At 48.1% G+C, this 21,023-nt stretch overlaps 1 protein-coding gene across 3 annotated transcripts; it reads right to left on the reverse strand.

Moving 5' to 3' along the window:
- Positions 1-10,977: 10,977 nt before the first annotated feature.
- On the reverse strand, positions 10,978-20,981 carry med16 (mediator complex subunit 16). Of its 3 annotated transcripts, none has more exons than XM_041935348.1 (16): positions 20,963-20,981; positions 19,912-20,096; positions 18,825-18,932; positions 18,116-18,285; positions 17,669-17,950; positions 17,446-17,595; positions 17,105-17,210; positions 16,832-16,987; positions 16,037-16,260; positions 15,335-15,541; positions 13,906-14,116; positions 13,329-13,462; positions 12,883-13,075; positions 12,346-12,562; positions 11,659-11,742; positions 10,978-11,215 (listed from the first exon to the last, which is right to left on the reverse strand). In XM_041935348.1, the coding sequence occupies exons 2-16, from the start codon at positions 20,048-20,050 to the stop codon at positions 11,089-11,091; spliced, it is 2,508 nt and encodes an 835-aa protein (XP_041791282.1). In that variant the 5' UTR covers positions 20,051-20,096; positions 20,963-20,981; the 3' UTR covers positions 10,978-11,088. The 3 variants fall into 3 exon arrangements, with proteins under 3 accessions (XP_041791282.1, XP_041791281.1, XP_041791284.1); XM_041935347.1 differs by having other exon boundaries at positions 20,920-20,981; XM_041935350.1 differs by lacking the exon at positions 10,978-11,215 and adding an exon at positions 11,234-11,300 and having other exon boundaries at positions 20,920-20,981.
- Positions 20,982-21,023: the final 42 nt, after the last annotated feature.

A 21,023-nucleotide genomic window follows, 5' to 3' on the forward strand; every position in this document is an offset into this window, starting at 1 on the left:
GTTATTATGTGTAATAACCTCTGAGTACAAAACATCCAAACATCCAGATCCACTACTGCTGGACAAAAGGTCACTTAAACTCTTACAGTTGTTATTTTTTTGCTCCGTTGTTGCTTATTTGCACCTTTATTGTTCTTTCTATTGTTCTTATTAGCACCCTTATTGTTCCTGTTTAGCATCTTATTGTTCCTATTGTTCTTATTTGCACCTCCATTTGCTTTTTGAACCCTTCCCCCCCCTTGTGTGTTCTGAAGAGCTTCTGTATGAGTGAATTTCTCCATTGTGAATCAATAAAGTCTAATCTAATCTAATCTAAACCATAAAACCAGAACTGTGTGTTTTTTCATGTTTCCTGTTGAGTCCTGCTGTGACTGTCATGTATGGTTAAAGTTCAAGTGCATAATATTGCCAACTGCGCATGTGTGACGCAGCCCTGAGTCTCATGATGCACTACGCGCGAGACACTCATGTCAGTCAGCCTAGCAGTCTGTACGAGTCATGTCATGTTAAGTGTGTTCAATAAACACCATCGTTATTAATACAATGTCGTCCGCGTCGCGTTACTTGATGATGTAAACGCCACATGGTGTCAGAAGAAAACTGGCTGGAAGCGACACGTCGGACGTGAGAAAAAAGAAGCTGAATTGTGCATCGCCATGGCAAAGTTTACTCCACCGGAGCAGTTTGATTTCTCAAAGCCCGAAGCATGGCCTGACTGGAAGCTAAGATTCGGCAGGTATCGCATAGCTTCACGGCTTACGGAGGAAGAGGAAAATGTGCAGGTAAATGCATTGATTTATTCCATGGGAGCGGAGGCTGAGCACATATTCAAGGCTTTCACATTTACTGCAGCAGATGCAGATGTGTACGCCGTGGTAATGGCTAAGTTCGACGAACACTTCATTCCGAAACGAAATGTGATCTATGAGCGTGCTAAGTTTCACTCAAGAGTTCAACAGCCAGGCGAAAGTGTGGAAGCCTTCGTCAGGCAACTGTATGAGCTAGCTGAAAACTGTGATTTTGGAGCATTAAAGGAAGAGCAAATGCGAGATTGCATAGTGATTGGAATTCGTGATAAACAAGTGTCACAAAGACTGCAAATGAAAAGTGATTTAACACTGAAAACTGCCATTGAAACAGCAAGGCACTGTGAGTTGATCAAGTCTCAGAATACTGAGAGGGGGCACGGCGCTGAGCACGTGAGGAAACCTGAACAAAAGAAATATGGGCACATGACAAAGGTAAATAAAAAGTCAAAAAAAGGAGCGTGCACAAGATGTGGGCGTAATCACATGGAGGCTGAGCAGTGCCATGCAAAAGGAAAAAAATGCATGAAGTGCAATAAAATTGGGCACTTTGCAGCAGCATGCTATTCAAAGGCTGTGCAGGAAATAACGGAAGCTGATGATGAGGAATCAGTGTTCTTAGGCTCAGTAGAGCTAAAACAAAAAGATGCACCAATTGCAGAGGATGAGCCACCATGGCGAACCACTCTAACTGTAGCAGATACGCCAGTCTCATTTAAAATAGATTCCGGTGCAGACACTTCAATTATGTCTGAAGCCACATACGAAACACTACGAAGCAAGCCTCCACTTAGTGAAGTAAAGAACACCCTACAGGCCAGGTGGCACAGTGGCCACAAGGGGGCAGTTTATGGCTAAACTAAAAGCCAATGTCAGTGGGCAACTGAAAAATTGCTGCTTTCGTGTAGTTGTTGTCAAAACTAATGGGGAAAATCTCCTAAGCAGAACAGTGGCAACCAGGCTGGGCCTAATAAAGCACATTGAAGAGATTAACATATTCAGCGGCCCAGGCATCCTGAAAGGTGAACCAGTGAAAATCACACTGAAAGAAGGCGCAGAGCCATACAGCGTCGCTGTGCCACAGCGAGTACCGATTCCACTACTCCCTAGGGTCGAAAAGGAGTTCAAGAGAATGGAGTCAATGGGCGTAATAGAAAAAGTAACCGACCCGACTGAATGGTGCTTCCAATGGTACCGGTCATGAAAAAGAGTGGCAAAATAAGGATTTGTGCCGAACTGAAAAAGCTTAACGAAAATGTGAAACGTGAGAAGTTTATCTTACCTACCTTGGATGACATACCGCCCAAGCTAGCAGACAGTACTGTGTTCTCCAGCTTAGACGCTGAGAGCGGTTTTTGGCAAATTCCTCTAGAAGAGAACAGTGCACGTCTGACCACCTTCATATCGCCCTGGGGCAGATACTGTTATAAGCGGCTACCGTTTGGGATCACATCGGCGCCCGAAATATTTCAGCGAAAGATGTTTGACCTACTGCAAGGGCACGAGGGGACAGTCGTGTACATGGACGACATATTGGTGTTTGGAGAAACACAATCAGGAATCAGGAATCATTTATTGTCATCACACAAGTTTCCAAGTGCAACGAAATTCTGTTCAGTTACACCGTCCCAGAGGACACAATGGCACAAAAGACAGTACAAATAATTGACATGGGAAGACAGGGACAGGAGAACCACGATGCAACCAGCAGGGCGGCGCCTCGCTTACTAGATGAAAAACAAATGAAAACAGGAGGGGAGGGAGAGGAGAGAAAAAAAAAAAGACTAATCTCAGACTGCGCCCATTGGGGGGGGCACAGTGTGGGCTTGGTAAAAAAAAACACCTCAGCACAAGCAACATTTAAGACATCATAACAAGACTGTAACACCTGCACATGTGGGTGGGGGAAGGAAGTTCGGGGGGGGGGAGTCACAGCACAGTCGCCTGGGGGAGGGCTGCAGCTCCTACAGGGCGCCGTCCTCAACCCTTGGCCTACTATGCCGCACGGGGGAAGGAGGGGGGTGAGGAGCCAAAGAAGGCGTTGAATTGAGGGTAAGGGTGAATGTCCCAGAACGAGGTGGGGTCGGAGCATCTTGTCTGCAGAAACATCCAGGAGAGTGGAGAGATAAGCGTCCTTGAGAAGGCCGCTTATGTCTGGGAGCCAATGGAGATAACAATTGTTTTGGGACGGGCCGACCTGGAATTTTTCTGTCTGCCCTTGAGTCTCTCTGGTCTCACGGTGGCTTGCTCCAAAATGTCCGAATTAGTGACCAATTCAGCCGAGCCGAGCCGACAGCTTCTCCAAGTTGTTATCCGACCGGCGAAGGAGCTCAGGAATTGCATCCAGTTTGCGATTGAGCTCACAAATCGCTTGAGTCTGAGTGCTGGCAGCCCTGCACATTCCCTCGATCAAGGCAAGCAGCTTGCCAATTTCCGCCAGCATCTTCCTTATTATGCAGTAGATCAGGTATCCGCCAAAGCCAAACAGCAGAAAGCCTAAGATCATAAATCCAATTGTGTATGCATCTTCAACATCCTCAACGGAAAGAACCGACAGACACACGATCCTCCCCTTCTCCCAGGAGTCCAACGTGTAGCCGGCTGCGAACGTTCCGTCAGGGCAGGCGGGTTCTCCTTTACCCAACTTCATTGTGGAGAAAATATGGTCAATTGCATTGAGAGACCAGCTGACCAGATCCATCATTTTTGGATTTGGAGGAGAATGCAGAGAGAGGCTCCGAGATAGTTAGACAGAGACAGCACAGGACAAAGAGCAGTAGCAGGGTAGATAAGGGCAGGGAGGGAGCGAAAGAAAAAGCGTCCGCCTTCTTCGAGAGCCAGAAGCAAGAAATACACAATCAGAGGCTAAAGCAAGTAATGGAGACCATCGCCGCCGCAGGTCTACGACTCAACAAGGAGAAATGCAAGCTTAGCCAACCAGCGCTGGACTTCCTGGGACAGGTCGTGACCAAGGACGGCATAGCCCCTAACCCAGAGAGGGTTAAAGCCATAACAGCAATGGAACCACCTCAGAACGTGAGTGAGCTGAGACGGCTTCTTGGCATGGTGAACTACTTAGGTCGTTACCTGCCAAATCTATCCACCGTGCTACAGCCACTCAACGAGCTTCTCAAGAGCGACAGAGATTGGTGCTGGGGTCCACAGCAAGATGGAGCGTTCACAGAAGTGAAACAGCTAATCTCATCAGCACCAGTCTTGGAGTTCTTCGATCCGGCAAAGCCAACCGTCGTCAGTGCAGACGCAAGCAGTTACGGGCTCGGGGGAGTCCTCCTGCAGAGCCATGATGGGGCCCTGAAGCCTGTTGCATTCTGTTCGCGTACGCTGAGTGATGCTGAGAAGAGATACGCTCAGATCGAAAAAGAGTGCCTTGCGGGAGTGTGGGCCTCTGAGCGTTTCTACCAGTATCTCTGCGGCCTAGAGAGGTACAAATTACTTACAGACCACAAGCCACTGGTAACTCTAATCAACTCAAAAGACCTTGATACAGCACCACTTCGTTGCCAACGCCTGCTCATTAGGCTAATGAAGTTTAACCCAGTCGCAGAATATGTTCCAGGCAAACACCTAGTTGTCGCGGACACGTTGTCTAGGCAACCCATGGCAGATACCGATCCAGGTGACCTAGAAGCGGAGGTGAAAGCATACGTGGACTCGGTGGAGGAAGACCTGAGAGTGAGGAAGCCGGTTATCAAGCAAATAAAAGACCAAACAAGAACAGACGCCGAGCTCCAGAGTGTCCTCAAGTATGTCCATAAGGGGTGGCCTGAACACATGAAGGGTGTAGCTGTCAGAGCAACCACCTACTTCAAAGACCGTGGCTCACTCAGTGAGGCCAATGGATTGCTGCGACGTGGCAAGCAGATCGTGATTCCAAGCAGTATGAGAAACTACATGTTGCAGAAGATTCACAAGGGTCACCAAGGCCTTACCAAGTGCCATGAACGGTAAAATGGCGCTGTGTGGTGGCCAGGCATCGCCAGTGATGTAAAGAAGCTTGTGATGTCATGTAAGCATTGCAACATTCATAGACCGAGCCAGAACAGAGAACCGTTGATCTCCACACCATTGCCTGATCTACCATGGCAAAAGCTTGCAGCTGACCTGTGCGAGTTCAAAGGTCGTCACTACTTAATCGTGATAGACTATTTCTCCAGATGGCTCGAGATCCTAGATCTACCGAAGACAAACTCAGAAACAGTCATACAGAAACTGAAAAGCATCTTCTCACGCTATGGTATTCCAGAGGAGCTCATGACAGATAACGGTCCTCAGTTCTCAGCCGAACAGTTCAGAAACTTTACTGCTGAGTATGACTTCCAGCATGTTACTTCAAGCCCTCATTTCCCACAATCCAACGGAATGGCCGAACGAGCTGTGAAGACGGCAAAGTGGATTCTCAAGCATTAGATTCCAAGATGGCGGCGCGTGCAGACGCAGCGGCTCGTAGCTCCCGTGTTTACGTTTTTGTTTGTTTGTTTTTACTCGTTTCCACTTTTACTTCTCTTCTGGAAGCTCTGACACAGTACAGCAGGTCTGAACTGTGGAACTTTGGAGTACAGTTCGGACTTCACACACGCCCTAAACTGGACTTTATTCCACCGGAGCTGCTACGGACCCCAGAGCCCACCACCATCCCCCCACTGCTGCCAAGGAGACGGAGGAGGCACCGTAAACAAAAGCGGGGCAAGAGAGCCGGCGTGCGTGCTAGGCTACAAGCTAACCCTCACAGACCGGCTCTCCCCAGTCTCTTCCTCATCAACGCCAGGTCTCTCACCAACAAAATCGACGAGGTCCGTCTAAGGATAGTCTCTCGCCGGATGGACAGCTGTGTTACCTTTGTCACAGAGACCTGGCTGGACGACAACATCCCGGACGCAGCGATGGAGATAGCGGGGCGCTCTCTGTTCCGGGCGGACAGGACTGCAGCTTCAGGTAAGAGCAGAGGCGGAGGCTTGGCGCTGTATGTACACAATGCCTGGTGTACAGCCACACGCACCGTCAGCACGTTCTGCTCTCCTGATTTGGAATACCTGGTGGTGAAATGCCGACCGTTCAAGCTGGTTAGAGAACTCTCATCTATTGTTATTGTGGCCGCTTACATCCCACCGCGGGCTAATGCTAAGTTAGCATTAGAGGAGCTGTACTGCCTGATCAGCGGGCAGATGAACGACAACCCGGAGGCGGCCATGATTGTGGCGGGGGACTTTAATCACGTTGAACTGAAGGCGGTGTTTCCCAAATTTCATAAGTACATAAAGTTTCCTACCAGAGACAGTAACATTTTGGATCAAGTTTACTGCAACATCCCTGCTGCTTACAAGGCTGTAGCAGCTCCACACCTGGGCATGTCAGACCACATCTCCGTGAAACTCATTCCTGCCTACAAGCCTCTGGCCTGCAGAACAAAGCCGACCACCAGGACAGTACAGATATGGACTGAGGAGGCCTCCTCTGCACTTCAGGACTGCTTCGAACTGACAGACTGGACTGTGTTCAGAGAAGAGGCAGACCTTGAGGAGTACACATCATCTGTATTGTCTTATGTTCAGTTCTGCACTGATGCTGTCCTCCCTGTTAAGACCATCACAGTGTTTCCCAACCAGAAACCATGGCTGGACAGCACAGTGCGGTCCCTGCTGAAAGCCCGGGATACTGCCTACAGATCTGGAGACAGGCTGGCTTATAGCAGGGCTCGAGCAGAGCTGAAGAAAGGAATCAAGCAGGCCAAGCTCCAGTACAAAAACAAAATTGAAGATCACTTCAAGAACAACAACCCACAGAGCATGTGGAGAGGCATCAGAACCATAACGGACTACAAGCCGAACACTCAGCTCACCAGCCACGACCCCGCCCTGCCTGACACCTTGAACAGCTTCTTTGCCCGCTTCGACACATCAGGCAGCAGAGAAGTCACACACCTACCCCGGCTGGAGGAGCAGCACCAGCCCCTCGTCCTGCAGCAGCACCAGGTGTCATCCACCCTGAGGAGGATCAACACCCGCAGAGCTGCAGGACCGGATAAGGTGTCAGGCAAGACTTTGAGGACATGCGCTGACCAGCTAGCAGGAGTGTTCCTGGACATTTTCAACCTGTCCCTGCAGCTGTCCACGGTTCCTGAGTGCCTCAAGTCCTCCACCATCATTCCGGTACCGAAGAAGACATCCATCACCTGCCTGAATGACTACCGGCCTGTTGCACTGACCCCGGTAATCATGAAGTGCTTTGAGCGGATTATTCTCAGGTACATCAGAGACTTCATCCCCTCGGACCTAGACAGCCTTCAGTTTGCTTACAGAGGGAATCGGTCCACAGAGGATGCTGTCTCCATCACCCTGCACACAGCCCTGACCCACCTGCAGCAGCCCAACACCTACGTCAGGATGCTATTTGTAGACTTTAGCTCAGCTTTTAACACCGTCATCCCAGACAAGCTGGCGCTGAAGCTACACACGGTGGGTCTGCCTGCGTCTCTGTGCCACTGGATCAGAGACTTTCTCACCAACAGGCCTCAGGTGGTGAGAATAGGGAACATCACATCATCCCCTCTGGTCCTCAGCACGGGCACGCCACAGGGTTGTGTGCTCAGCCCAGCCCTCTTCACCCTGTTTACTCACGACTGTGCTGCCATCCACCCCACCAACACAGTCGTGAAGTTTGCGGACGACACTACAGTAGTGGGTCTCATCTCAGATAACAACGAGTCCCACTACAGAGAGGAGATACACCAGCTCACCCAGTGGTGTTCAGCCAACAACCTGGTGCTGAACACAGGAAAAACCAAGGAGGTCATTGTGGACTTCAGGAGGTCCAGGAAGACGGATCACGCCCCCCTCCTCATGGACGGAGAAGTGGTGGAGCGTGTGGACAACATCAGGTTCCTGGGCCTCCACATCGCATCTGACCTCTCCTGGTCCATGAACACCTCCCGCCTGGTGAAGAAGGCACAACAAAGGCTCTTCTTCCTCAGGAAGCTGAAACGGGCTGGACTCTCCTCTCGGTTGCTCGTTAACTTCTACAGGGCCACAATTGAAAGCATCCTCTGCCTCAGTGTGACAGTGTGGTATGGCAGCTGCACGGCACAGGAGAGGAAACAACTGGCACGGGTGGTTAAAACTGCACAGGGCATCGTGGGCTGCCCCCTCCCTGACCTAGACTCTATATATGAAGGTCGGGTCAGAAAGAGGGCGAGATCCATCGCCACGGACCCCAGCCACCCGGGCCACAGACTGTTTGTACCGCTTCCATCAGGAAAGCGGTACAGGAACATCCGCACCACCACTAACAGACTGAGGGACAGCTTCTTCCCCAGAGCTGTTAGAGCTGTCACCCCCAGCAGCCCCTCACTGCAGTGAGAGACTGTGTGAACTGTGAACACTGCACACCGCACTTTACACCTACACCTACACCTCTACCTCCACCTGCACCTTCTGTGTACTTGACTTTTATGTACACACATATACTATAATTATATACATTTTAGTATATCAGCACATTTCAGTTTCATTGGCATATTTTATTCTGTCGGAACATTTCACTGTGTATATTTTATATTTTATTCTGCTTGTATATTTTATTCTGTTTGCACATTTCACTTCCATATTTTATTGTTTATTGTTTAGTATATTTTATTGCCTAAGTATATTTTCATTCTGTTATATTTTTAATTGCTTCACGAATATTTTTTTTATTGCATGTTGGTTTATTTTATTTTATTGTAGTTATCTTAATTTTATTCACTCTTTCTAGCCTTATCTTTCTTACCATCTAACATGGGGGTTGCAATGAAAATTTCATTGACATGTGCAATGACAATAAAGACTCTTGAATCTTGAATCTTGAACCTTGCTCTCCTGAGCTACCGCTCAACACCAACAGAGCCAACTAGGCAGAGTCCCGCCAAGTTGCTAATGGGTCGAGAAATCCGTACGACACTTCCCGTACTCAAAGAGAGCCTGCGGCCAATGTGGCCAAATCTAGAGACTGTAAAGAAAAACGACACAAAAGCAAAGCAGTCCTACGAGAAGTACTACAACCGCAGGTACTCCGCCAAGCCCCTACCACCACTCTCCATCGGTGACAAAGTCAGAGTGAAGATCAACGGAGAAAAGGCTTGGACAACACCAGCAACTGTGCAGCGCCAGGAGGCTGCGCCGCGTTCCTTTACACTGGAGACGGAGCGAGGCGACACACCGCGACGGAACCGGCGCCACATCCGGCTGGTCAACCAGGAGCTGTCATCACCTCGAAAGATGGATGTTCCTCAGCCGACGGAGCAAGATGGACAGTATGAGCCAGCAGAGCAGGACGTACCCACCGCCAGCGCTCCTGCTGACGTCCCTGGTTCTCCTGAACACCCAACTCCAGTCGTCACCAGGTTTGGTCGGACTGTTAAGCCAAACCCAAGGTATGCTACTTAGTTGAGATGATGAACAAAAGGGCAGAATAAATCCCTTCTCATCTCAAGGGTCCGTGGTAGTCTACCCACACCCTTAGAAAAAACAGGACATTGAAAAAAAAAAAAGATAAAGAATTTGTGAAAAAAAAAAACTTGTGAAAAAACTGTTGTAAGAAAAAAAAAAACAAGAAACTTTTGGAAGAATTTTGTTTAATAAGTAATGACTGAGTTAAGTGAGTATACAAGAGAACGTATAGTTTAAAGTTTCATGCCAACAGTGAATGTTTGTATAGTGTATGTTTACTATACTTGAAAAGGGGGGGAGATGTCATGTATGGTTAAAGTTCAAGTGCATAATATTGCCAACTGCGCATGTGTGACGCAGCCCTGAGTCGTCCGCGTCGCGTTACTTGATGATGTAAACGCCACAGTGACGACCACAAATGTTGAAACATTTGTCATCAGCCTCAAAGAAATCAAATTTAAATATACTGAATCTAAAAATAGTCAGTTTCATTTATATAGCAGACTATCAAAAAATCACGATTTACCTCAAGGCAACTTACAGTCTGACATGATGTCCCAGATGTGTCCAATCGGATTCAGGTCTGGGGAGCGGGGGGGCCAGTCAATAGCATCAGTGCCTTCGTCTTGCAGGAACTGCTGACACACTCCAGCCACGAGGTCTAGCATTGTCTTGCATTAGGAGGAACCCAGGGCCAACCACACCAGCATATGGTCCCACACGGGGTCTGAGGATCTCATCTCACTACCTAATGGCAGTCGACTACCTCTGGCGAGCACATGGAGGGCTGTGCGGCCCCCCAAAGAAATGCCACCCCACACCATTACTGACCCACTGCCATGCGGTCATACTGGGGGATGCTGCGGCAGCAGAACGTTCTCCACGGAGTCTCCAGACTCCTCACGCCTGTCACATGTGCTCAGTGTGAACCTGCTTTCACCTGTGAAGAGCACAGGGCGCCAGTGGAGAATTTGCCAGTCTTAATGTTCTCTGGCAAACACCAAACGTCCTGCACGGTGTTGGGCTGTAAGCACAACCCCCACCTGTGGACGTCGGGCCCTCATACCACCCTCATGGAGTCTGTTTCTGACCGTTTGAGCAGACACATGCACATTTATGGCCTGCTGGAGGTCATTTTGCAGGGCTCTGGCAGTGCTCCTCCTCTTCCTCCTTGCGAGGTAGCGGCCCTGCTGCTGGGTTGTTGCCCTCCTACGGCCTCCCCCACATCTACTGATGGACTGGCCTGTCTCTTGGTAGCGCCTCCATGCTCTGGACACTACGCTGACAGACACAGCAAACCTTCTGGCCACAGCTCGCATTGATGTGCCGTCCTGGATGAGCTGCACTACCTGAGCCACTTGTGGGGGTTGTAGACTCCGTCTCATGCTGCCACTAGAGTGAAAACACCGCCAGCATTCAAAAGTGACCAAAACATCAGCCAGAAAGCACAGGAACCACCTGCAGAACCACTCCTTTATTGGGGGTGTCTTGCTGATTGCCTATAATTTCTACCTGTTGTTGATTCCATTTGAACGACAGCATGTGAGACTGATTGTCAGTCAGTGTTTCTTCCTCAGTGGACAGTTTGATCTCACAGAGGTGTGACTGACTTGGAGTTACATTGTGTTGTTTAAGTGTTGCCTTTATGTTTTTTAGTGTATTTCATCTATTGTGCTGCAAAAAAATCTCCCACAGGTAACAAAAACAACATAAAGCAGCAGAACTTCGATTCTGACGGCTTTATTACAGAAGAAATACAAAACAAACTTTATTTACAGGTACAAAAACTGAGCGAGTGTCTGCTCAGATCATGAAGGTGTGTGTGATGTGTTCAGGTGTCTTCAGGTGAGTGTTGGAGGGATCCTCCTCCACAGACCCCCACACAGACAGTTTTTGATCCAGCGCTGCTCCCACTGCTTCATGGCGTTTGTCTTGTTGGGAGAACGAAGCATCGTCACACACCCGCACCTGAACACACAAAATGCTGCCATATTTAAAGGTTCCGCCATAAGTTCTTCATGTTCATCAGAACGTGTCTTTCTCCTTCCTCCTTCTGAATGTCACAACCACAAACTCCATTTGTAAAACACATGTTCATAATCAGGCTTTTAATTGGCTGAATTTGCTTCCTCAGGTTTGTTTTTTCTAAATTTGTTTATTTCTAAATTCTAGTTTGTTTTTAGTAATTGTTCCTGATGTTTGGAGGTTTTTATTGTTCTCAGTCATTTAATTTGTTTGTTTCTTTCTCTAATTGTTTGAATCCATTAAACAGTGAAGGTGCAGAAGAAAGAAATTATTATTAAGATGTCGGAGAGAAAACTACAGAAATCATTACTTTTATATAAGTGCTGATGTGTGTTTCATCTACACACCTGCAGACTCTGCTGTGACATCACTTCCTGTGGACTCACCTGGTGCAAGCCTTGCTCTCCTCAGTGGGACAAACTCCCATATGAACACAACGCAGGTTATCCATTTTCTGAGAGCCTGGACTCCTACACACACACACACACACACACACGATTTAAAAATGTGTCTGAGATAAATTGCAGTGGTAATTAAGTCAATGAGGACAATGAAAAGAACGTCAGTGATGGACGTCACATGACAGACATGTGGGACATACATATCTGAACTCCTGCTGTTCCTATAGTGCCACCATGTGGAGAGTCTACTTTACATTTAGGGTATTTCAACGGGTATCAGGAGCAAACATCAGATTAGTTCATCACTAGGACTCAGAACAAGGACAGACAATGAAAATAAACTTTTCAATCACTGCTGAGCTCATTCTGCTTGAACACATTAAACCTGAATCATCCAACTGGGGCCATATTTAGGGCTGATCTGATCTGATCTGATCAACGTGTTGGGCAGCTAAGACAAACGTCACAGTGCAACACAGAATGGAGGATCAGGAGTTCCTGCAGGTTCAGGTTCTGATAGTTAGAACCTGAACCTTCCTGTTACTGAGTCATTGCTGTATTCAGGTGAATCTGGCTGGGGGACATCCGGATCAGTGCTCTAACATTTACCATTCGAGTGTTTCTGGGATAATCTCAACCTGCAGCTCCTCAGTGAGATCAGGTGCACATTACCTGGTGAAGACCTCCAGGGGGGTGGTGGAGCCCACTCCAGGCAGAGACGAAGCTTTTCCAAACTGCAGCCTGAGAGGGTGTTTGCCCTGCAGCTTGACGATGACACCGTCGTTAACTGGAAGCCAGTCCATACTGGGAACCAGCAGCTGGCTGGGCAGCAGGCAGCACTCGTCTATCAGACTTTCATCTGGGTCCTGGGGGGGGCCGTCGTCCCGAGCTGAGACACAGACAGTCAGTTAATGTGGCAACTAAACAACAAAACTAACAGCATCTGTGATAAGTGACAGAATGGGGCGGGGGTAGCGGGGGTGGTGGGGGGGTGTGGGGGTCTGTAATATGCCTGACACAACCCTTTTTATGACCACAACACTGCTAGTTTCTCTGGTTTCTTACAGCAGAGCCACATCTACTCACAGACCCTAACAATCTACAGACCAGGACTTCAGGATCATTAACAGTGAGTCCTCGTGGTTCAGGCCTCTCAGAGTGGATCAGTTCAGGATCCAGAACTAAACGCTGGTTTCTCTGGTTTCTTACAGCAGAGCCACAGCCTGGTGAGCTGCCTGAACAGCAGCTGCATGCTGTCCTGGGTGTCTGACGTGGCGGTGAAGGTGGGCAGGCAGCCCGGTTTCAGCAGACCCCAGATCCTGATCATCACCAACATCTCCCTCAGCATTCCCAGAGACGCCCCGTCCCTCATGAAGCCGAACCCCGGCCGGACCATGGAGCCCTGCGGGACAGGAGAACAAAGCAGGTCTGGTTGGGTTGTCGTTGTCTTGTTCGTCATCTTACCTGCTGAACCACGATGGAAATAATCCTTTTATCCTTGACAGTGTAACTGCATGGCAGGTCTGGGTTGCAGTTTTGTACGTAGCTTTATTTTCCTCAAATGATTCTCCCCCCCTATAATTCATTTCATGTTCCCCATGATAGAACATTAATTGTCATTAACTGGAACTTTTCAGCTCGGTTTGTTTGCTCACCTGGTTGGGCAGGTTGGCCAGCAGGTAGAGGACAAAGTCTCCCACCCATTGGATGAGCTGCTGTAGGGACTGAAGGGGGGGGCCATCCAGCACAAACTCCTCAGTCTTCAGATTGATCATCACCTTATCAATATCTGAGGAAACACACAGTAATCACACACTGATCATAACTCCTCCACATATCTCACCTTCTGGTATCTCACCTGTCCTTCATGTATCTCAGCTGTCCGTCAGGTATCTCACCTGTGTCTTTGTCTCACCTGTTCATCTCACCCATCCTTCAGGTATCTCACCTGTGTCTGTGTCTTACCTGTCTCTCAGGTGTCTTACCTGTCCTACAGTTATCTCAATTGTGTTGCTATCTCACCTGTCCTGGACATATCTCACCTGTCATTCAGGTAGCTCACTTGGTTGGTATCTCACTTGTCCTTCACATGTTTCACCTGTCATTCAGGTATCTTACCTGTCCTTCCCATATCTCACCGCTTCTTCAGGTATCTCACCTGTGTTGGTATCTTACCTGTCCCCCAGGTATCTTGTTTGTGTTAGTGTCTCACCTGCCCCTCAGGTATCTCACCTAGATCCGTGTTCTTGGCACAGATCTCGGTCAGTCTGTCACCTGGACTCTTGTCAGGTGTGTTGAGGACATGTGGCCTTAGCAAAGACTTTAAGGTGGAGCTGATGGCGATCAGCAGCAGTTTGGCGTGGAAGTCGCAGGCTCGAGCTGCCGTTGCCGTGGAGAGTTTACAGAGAGACGCCTTCACTGCCACGATACGCGTTGCCAGAACCTGAGACAGACAGTGTCTGAAAGTGTTAGCATGTGAGAGTTCAGAGACCAGCTGCAGACGAAGTTGAAAGCTTTGTTTCTGGACTGTCGGTGGGCGGTGGGCTGTACTGTGAACAAACTGTTACAGACAGTCAGCAGCAGTGTCTCAGGTCAATTCCTGGATATTAAATGTTCATGTGCAGTTTTCTGTACTAATGTAGTCCTTTCCATATTAGGGTGTCTCTTGTTTTTCTAGGAGTCACTCTGTATCAAATGTTTTCCCAGACTCCTTGTTATTTAGGGGGCTTTAACTCATGTCTCTGGGTGTGTGGACGGCTGTTTTCTTTTCCACTCTGCTCACTGCTGGACTTTACGAGTCAAACAGAGCCAAACAGTCCCTGCAGGTTTTACATTGTTTTCTAGCTTCATTCCCTCATAGTGAACATCAGGTACTGAACTGTCTGCACACATGTAATGAACCGCGATGCACCATTGGCTGTGATGCACTGGTGAGGTCTGCACTGGTTATTGATTTCTCTGTGCAAACCCAGTGGGACATGGACCAAAGCCTGTTTCGCCCTTAACCCACCAGCGATACCCTTGGAGGGGAAGCCAATGTGAAACAGAAGATAAGTTACATACCATAACTCCAGATTCTATGAGTATTTGCGCAGCCCTCTAAACTGTGGCCCCCACCCCGTTCCTTTAACTAACTGAAACAGCTGTTAATAAAATCTGGAGATATATGACGTAACATCTTCATCACCCAGCAACTGTGTCAGTTCCTTTTGTGTTTACAGGTCTGCCCCCCCACTTTGCTGCAGCCCATTTGAAGTGTTGGAGCTGGAAATGGTTAAAGCTGTATATCGAAGTTTAATTCCTGTGAGCAGTTGGAACAGTTTATTTTACGTTGTGACAGCAGCTGTACGATAAAAGCAGCGAGTTTAGTTAAAGTTGAAGCGACTCAGATAGTTGAAGTGTGTGTACGGTGAATACCTGAAGTGTCAGTTGGTAATATAAGAGGTGACAGCAGTTTAAGCACCAACTGAGGCATCTGAAACGTCTGAACTGAACTTAATGTGCAACAGTTTCCAGCTTGAGCCCTGTTTGCAGCTGGCGTGTCGGCTGAATATGACGAGGTGGAGGAAGCTAAAATGTCAGTCACTATAATCAATGAATGCTAATGCCGTCTGATCTGATCGACCGCCTCCCCCCTGTTCTCCCATCATGCTGTGCTGACCTGCTGCAGTGCCTGGTTCTGCCTCATGTACTCCTCGTGCAGCTTCTCCACGAGGTTGTGGACCATGGTGGGCTGCACGTGCAGAAGGACGTCCCACCAGTCGTACCCCGTCACCATGCAGTACTCCAGCAGGAACAGCAGGTGGCGCAGCGTTGTGTTCATCTCCAGCACCTGACCCATTGACGGCGACACTCGCAGCATGTGGAGCTGAAGAGGAAGCAACAAGATCACAAGATCGCCTTCTTCCAGTGAAGTTAGGTGTTGTCTGTCTGTCCACGGCTGACGCCTGTAATGGCATCTGTGTTTCATCCAGACCTGATGACGGTAAAGTTTTACTGTCTGGTCCGACATGTGCTACTACCAGACAGCAAGAATAAAAAGGATACAAAAAAATCAACTATCTGATCTAATTCCCTCCTGTAAATTCACGAGGCGTGGTGCCGCCTCTCCTGTTTCATGTAGGCCTGCTAATGCTGGTGTTTTGTTAAAGCTTGTAGGTGCACCAACCATCAGCTTGAACTGCTGCAGCAACATTTGTTGAATTAAACAGCTCAGAGTTCAGCCTCCTGGTTGGACAGGTGTTGTTTGCTGTTAATTTACAGGTATGTCTCCCTCAGACACACACGTGATGTCACTGGCAGCCAATTTCAGTCACAAATATCGAGCATGTTTAAAGAAATCTTTGTGAGAACGACTCCTCACCTTGCCGTGGTTGTCGACTCCGGCCAGTGCCAGGGAGGTCCAGGAGAACTGCAGGGCCTTGAAGTGGAGGGTGGGGCCTCCCGTTCTTTGGCGTTTGATGGCGGACTCATCTCCGGGTCTTTGACCTGAGGAGGAGGACGAGGAGCCATAAAACACCCCCATAGTATGGAGGGAGAGGCGGTGGAGGATCTGAATACTGCCGTCGTGGAATGCCAGAGCCAGACCTGAAAACACACGGGGACAGAGACAAACAGTTCTCAAGGTGAGGTCTGCAGGTGAGGTCTGCAGGTGAGGTGAGTTTAAATGTCCGGGGGTCTGGCTTCAGAGCTGGGTGAGGGAGCATTTGTAAACCCTTCATAAAGGGAGCCAAAACCTGTTCTTAGTGACCAATCACAGGGCTACAGCACCTACCTCCACCAATCACAGGGCTACAGCACCTACCTCCACCAATCACAGGGCTACAGCACTTATCGTAGTAACCGCTGTCGCCACAAAGAGGGGTAAGAAACCCTCTCCTTTAGATGAGGGGGTCGACATGTCTCTCAGTCAGAGGAAAGACTGATTTTAGTGATGACATCAACCTGAAGGTGGAACCAAAATAGTCCAACTTGTCTCCTGGACCTGGTTTTTTACCAGAGCCCAAAGACTCTGAACAGATGTTTAGATGTCCATTCTTTTAACACATTTAAACACATGTATCACTGATGACGATGTAAAGACTGGTCCAGGTCCAGGTCCTGGTACTGAATTCCTGACACACCTATGCAGTTGAGAGACAGGTAAAGTTCTCCTTACCAAGTCCAGGGCAGAACTTGGTGTCTGACGCCACCTTCAGGTCGGTGTTGGAGATAGAAATGGGTAGTTTGGGCAGAGCCACGGCCGACACTCGCTCCAGGTCGTTGGTGGTCGTCAGGATCCTCCACTTCAGGATGGTCGGCTGCTTCTCCCCAACTGGACACAGGCAGGAGGTGAGAGACACGGAGACTCGACACAGCGTGAACTGTGATCAATCATCATCTCAGCAAGTAGAACCAGTTCAACCAGTCAGAACCGGTCTGTGTTTCTTACCGACTGGTGATCGGTGCTGGAAGATGTTGTTGACAGGAAGTCCCTCCTTCCTCAGAGACCAACACTCCACGATGCTGCCGCTCTGATTGGACGCACACAGCAGAACCTATGACACAGACACGTTCTGTCAGGTTCTCTGGTTCTGCAAGAGTTGATTCTGTGACCGACTCGGACTCATCTGATTATCTATTCATCATGATCTCGAGTTCCCTGCTCTGAAATAAAACTTCAGTATTGTTTGGTTGTTACTGTTTACCCATTCAGAGTTCTCCCTGGTTCTGATGTATCTCTCTAGTTCCCCTGGTTACCTGTTAAAAGTTCTCTCTGGTTCTTCTGGTTACCTGTTCAGAGTTCTCTCTGGTGAGGAACTTGAGGTGGGTGACCGCAGGGTATTTTTCCCTCCTCATGGGGTCGGTGGTGCAGCGCAGGAACAGAGACGGTAACAGTTCTGTATCAATGCGACACTTCTCGCTCACCACACTAACCACCACCTGAACACACAGAACATGGACTCAGCCAAGGTCAAAGGTCAACACAATAATCAGGTGTTCTTCCGATTCTGACCTTGTAGAACTGGACGGGGGACGAGCTGCTTCCATCGGTCGCTGCCACTACGATGTTCCCTCCTCCGGTGAACGCAATGTCGGCCAACGCCACCCGTCCTCTCAGCCGGCAGAGGCTCTCGCTAGCTGTCAGCAGAGCTCCGCCCGGCTTCAGCAACGACACGGTGACCAAACCGCTCACCGTCACCGCCAACCAGCCCTCCATCGGCTTCCCGCCAAACAGGGTCAGAGACGGAGAGAACTTCACCCGAGAAAACTTCTCACCAAAGTTTGTAGAACCCGACTGAACCAAGACAAGGAAACACGATTCACTGACTTACTGTCTGCAGGTGAATATTTAATACTTATTACTGTCCACGTATGTAGAAACCTGACATACTACACATATATATATATATATATTATTTTCAAGTATCTACACATATATCTGTGTATCAGCCAGCGTTACCATCTCGACGTGCAGGGCAAGCTTGACTCCGTTGTGAAGCCAGCTCAGAGCTACGATCGGATCTCCGTCCAGAGAGCTGGACAGGACGCTCTCCCAACTGTTCACCAGGTGATCGGACATCGACCAACACTTAATGTGACCGTCACCGTCCGCAGACAGCAGCCTCGACCCTCCACACACAAACAAACAGATTAATAAGTACACAAAAAATAAAGTAAATCCACAAACTGAAGCGTGGTTTGCTGTAACAGGCTAGCATGCTAACATGTGAAGCACGTCGTAGTGGAGCTCAAACGCTGCCGAAACATTCCAGGTAAAACTTCTGTGAGTTCTACAATTTCTGTTCCGCGCTGGTGAGTATATGGACATAAATAAAGTGTTTTGACAGTAATTTAATTCATTTTCAGTGAATTCAAAGTGCGTTTTGTTATATTTCTAATGCAATGAGAGTCAACAGGCTTGGTTTCTGAACCGTTACATCCCTACAAACTCGAGCTTTCAGTGTCTGTGACATGATGAAAAGTCTTTTTGAGTTTTCAGTTTAATAAACCAGAGAAATAATAATAATAAGAATAAGAATAATCATCATCATCTACACAACACTTGTGCGTTCCATGGATATGGATAAAACTAATTTAGCAAATTAGAACAAGAACTAAAAAAAACATGAAACACAGAAGAACTGAAAAAAGAAAAAAGTTCAGCTCACCTGATTGGTCCCATTCTAGACAGGAAATGACCTCAGTGTGTCCGGAGTTGATGGAGTAAACGTCCCAGGGATGCTCAGTGTCAATGATGTGGATCATGTGACTAACATCTGACACACACACACACAAACACAAACACAAACACACACACACACACACACACACACACACACACACACACACCTCGTCACGTCTTGAATGACAGTATGGTAAATAAGGCTGAAATCCCACAGGGTCTGTGCTGCAGGTGTGTGTGTGTGTTTGTGTGGGTGTGTCTGAGCTGCAGGTGTGTGTTTGATGGTGGGTGTGTCTGAGCTGCAGGTGTGTGTTTGATGGTGTGTGTGTCTGTGCTGCAGGTGTGTGTGTGTGTGTTTGTGTGGGTGTGTCTGCGCTGCAGGTGTGTGTTTGATGGTGGGTGTGTCTGCGCTGCAGGTGTGTGTTTGATGGTGGGTGTGTCTGCGCTGCAGGTGTGTTTGTGTGTGTGTGTCTGCGCTGCAGGTGTGTGTTTGATGGTGGGTGTGTCTGTGCTGCAGGTGTGTGTGTGTCTGTGCTGCAGGTGTGTGTTTGATGGTGGGTGTGTCTGTGCTGCAGGTGTGTGTTTGTGTGGGTGTGTCTGCGCTGCAGGTGTGTGTTTGATGGTGGGTGTGTCTGTGCTGCAGGTGTGTGTTTGATGGTGGGTGTTTGATGGTGGGTGTGTCTGTGCTGCAGGTGTGTGTTTGATGGTGGGTGTGTCTGTGCTGCAGGTGTGTGTTTGATGGTGGGTGTGTCTGTGCTGCAGGTGTGTGTTTGTGTGGGTGTGTCTGTGCTGCAGGTGTGTGTTTGATGGTGGGTGTGTCTGTGCTGCAGGTGTGTGTTTGTGTGGGTGTGTCTGTGCTGCAGGTGTGTGTTTGATGGTGGGTGTGTCTGCGCTGCAGGTGTGTGTTTGTGTGGGTGTGTCTGTGCTGCAGGTGTGTGTTTGTGTGGGTGTGTCTGTACTGCAGGTGTGTGCTTGTGTGGGTGTGTCTGTGCTGCAGGTGTGTGTTTGATGGTGGGTGTGTCTGTGCTGCAGGTGTGTGTTTGTGTGGGTGTGTCTGTGCTGCAGGTGTTTACCTTTGTCATCATCCTCATTCTTCAGATCTGTGGTGAAGGCCACCAGATTTCTGCAGGACCAGGAGCAGACCAGAGGGATGGAGGGACGGTGAGTACTCTTTGGACGTTTCTCCCACTCACACACGTATGCTAACTCCATGATTTAACCACAGAAGAAGACGCTGGAGGCTGGGACGACACCTCACCTACAAACACAGAGACACAGGTAATATAATAGTGATAATACTATAATACATATATAACACTAATGACATGCTGCATCAGGAGTATTTTTGTTACTTTAAGTACATTTACATATAACACAAGGCACAAACTATTAAAATAATTCTTAAATTTAAATTAATGTATTTATCATTCTACAACAAACGGTTGTATAAGACAAGCGAGTTGTCCTTTTATGCTACTCACAGAACAAAAAACATATAAAAGAATGAATTAACAAGAGAAACAATGAAAGTGTTGTGGTGTAGTGTAGGCTGTGGTTGGCTGTCTTTCACTATCCTCTAAATTAGTTTTTAGTATCTGTACTATTACACTTTTGGTTGTAACATAGTGGTAATTACAGTATTTTCATGTTGATGCTGAAGTAAAGGATTTGAAATGTTTGGACCATCCACTGTGAACTTCCTTCAGAAAACTCTGAATTTAAGGAGAAACTCTGTTTGTACTGAGGTAGCTGTTTCAATGTAAACTCCGAGACTTTCCTATTAAAACCAGCAGCTATGCGCAACAGTTATTGGCCGAATTAAAGCAGACTTCAGTTCGGGTAATATAAGATAGTAAGTAGTTTAGTAAGTAGTTGTTTCTTAGCATGAAAAGAAGTCCTGAGTTAAACCGTTTAAATGGGGAACTGTTACTTATCCGCTAACGCTACCTTACCGTACTTCGATTTCACTTCCAGTGACGCTAATACAAAGCAACACAATTGTCTTCACAAATTACGATTTTAACCTTTAAAATGAAATATAAAAAATATATCATAGGAGTAAGTTTAACAGAATATTATACCTTGCTCTTCCACTAATGTTGTTCGCTGGTGTAACACACAAACCTTTCAGTGTTCATTCAGTTCAATAGCGTATCAGGACCCCACAGACCCCGGAGCTGACTCT

This window comes from Chelmon rostratus, chromosome 4 (assembly GCF_017976325.1).
Source record: "Chelmon rostratus isolate fCheRos1 chromosome 4, fCheRos1.pri, whole genome shotgun sequence".
Taxonomy (NCBI): Eukaryota; Metazoa; Chordata; class Actinopteri; order Chaetodontiformes; family Chaetodontidae; genus Chelmon; species Chelmon rostratus.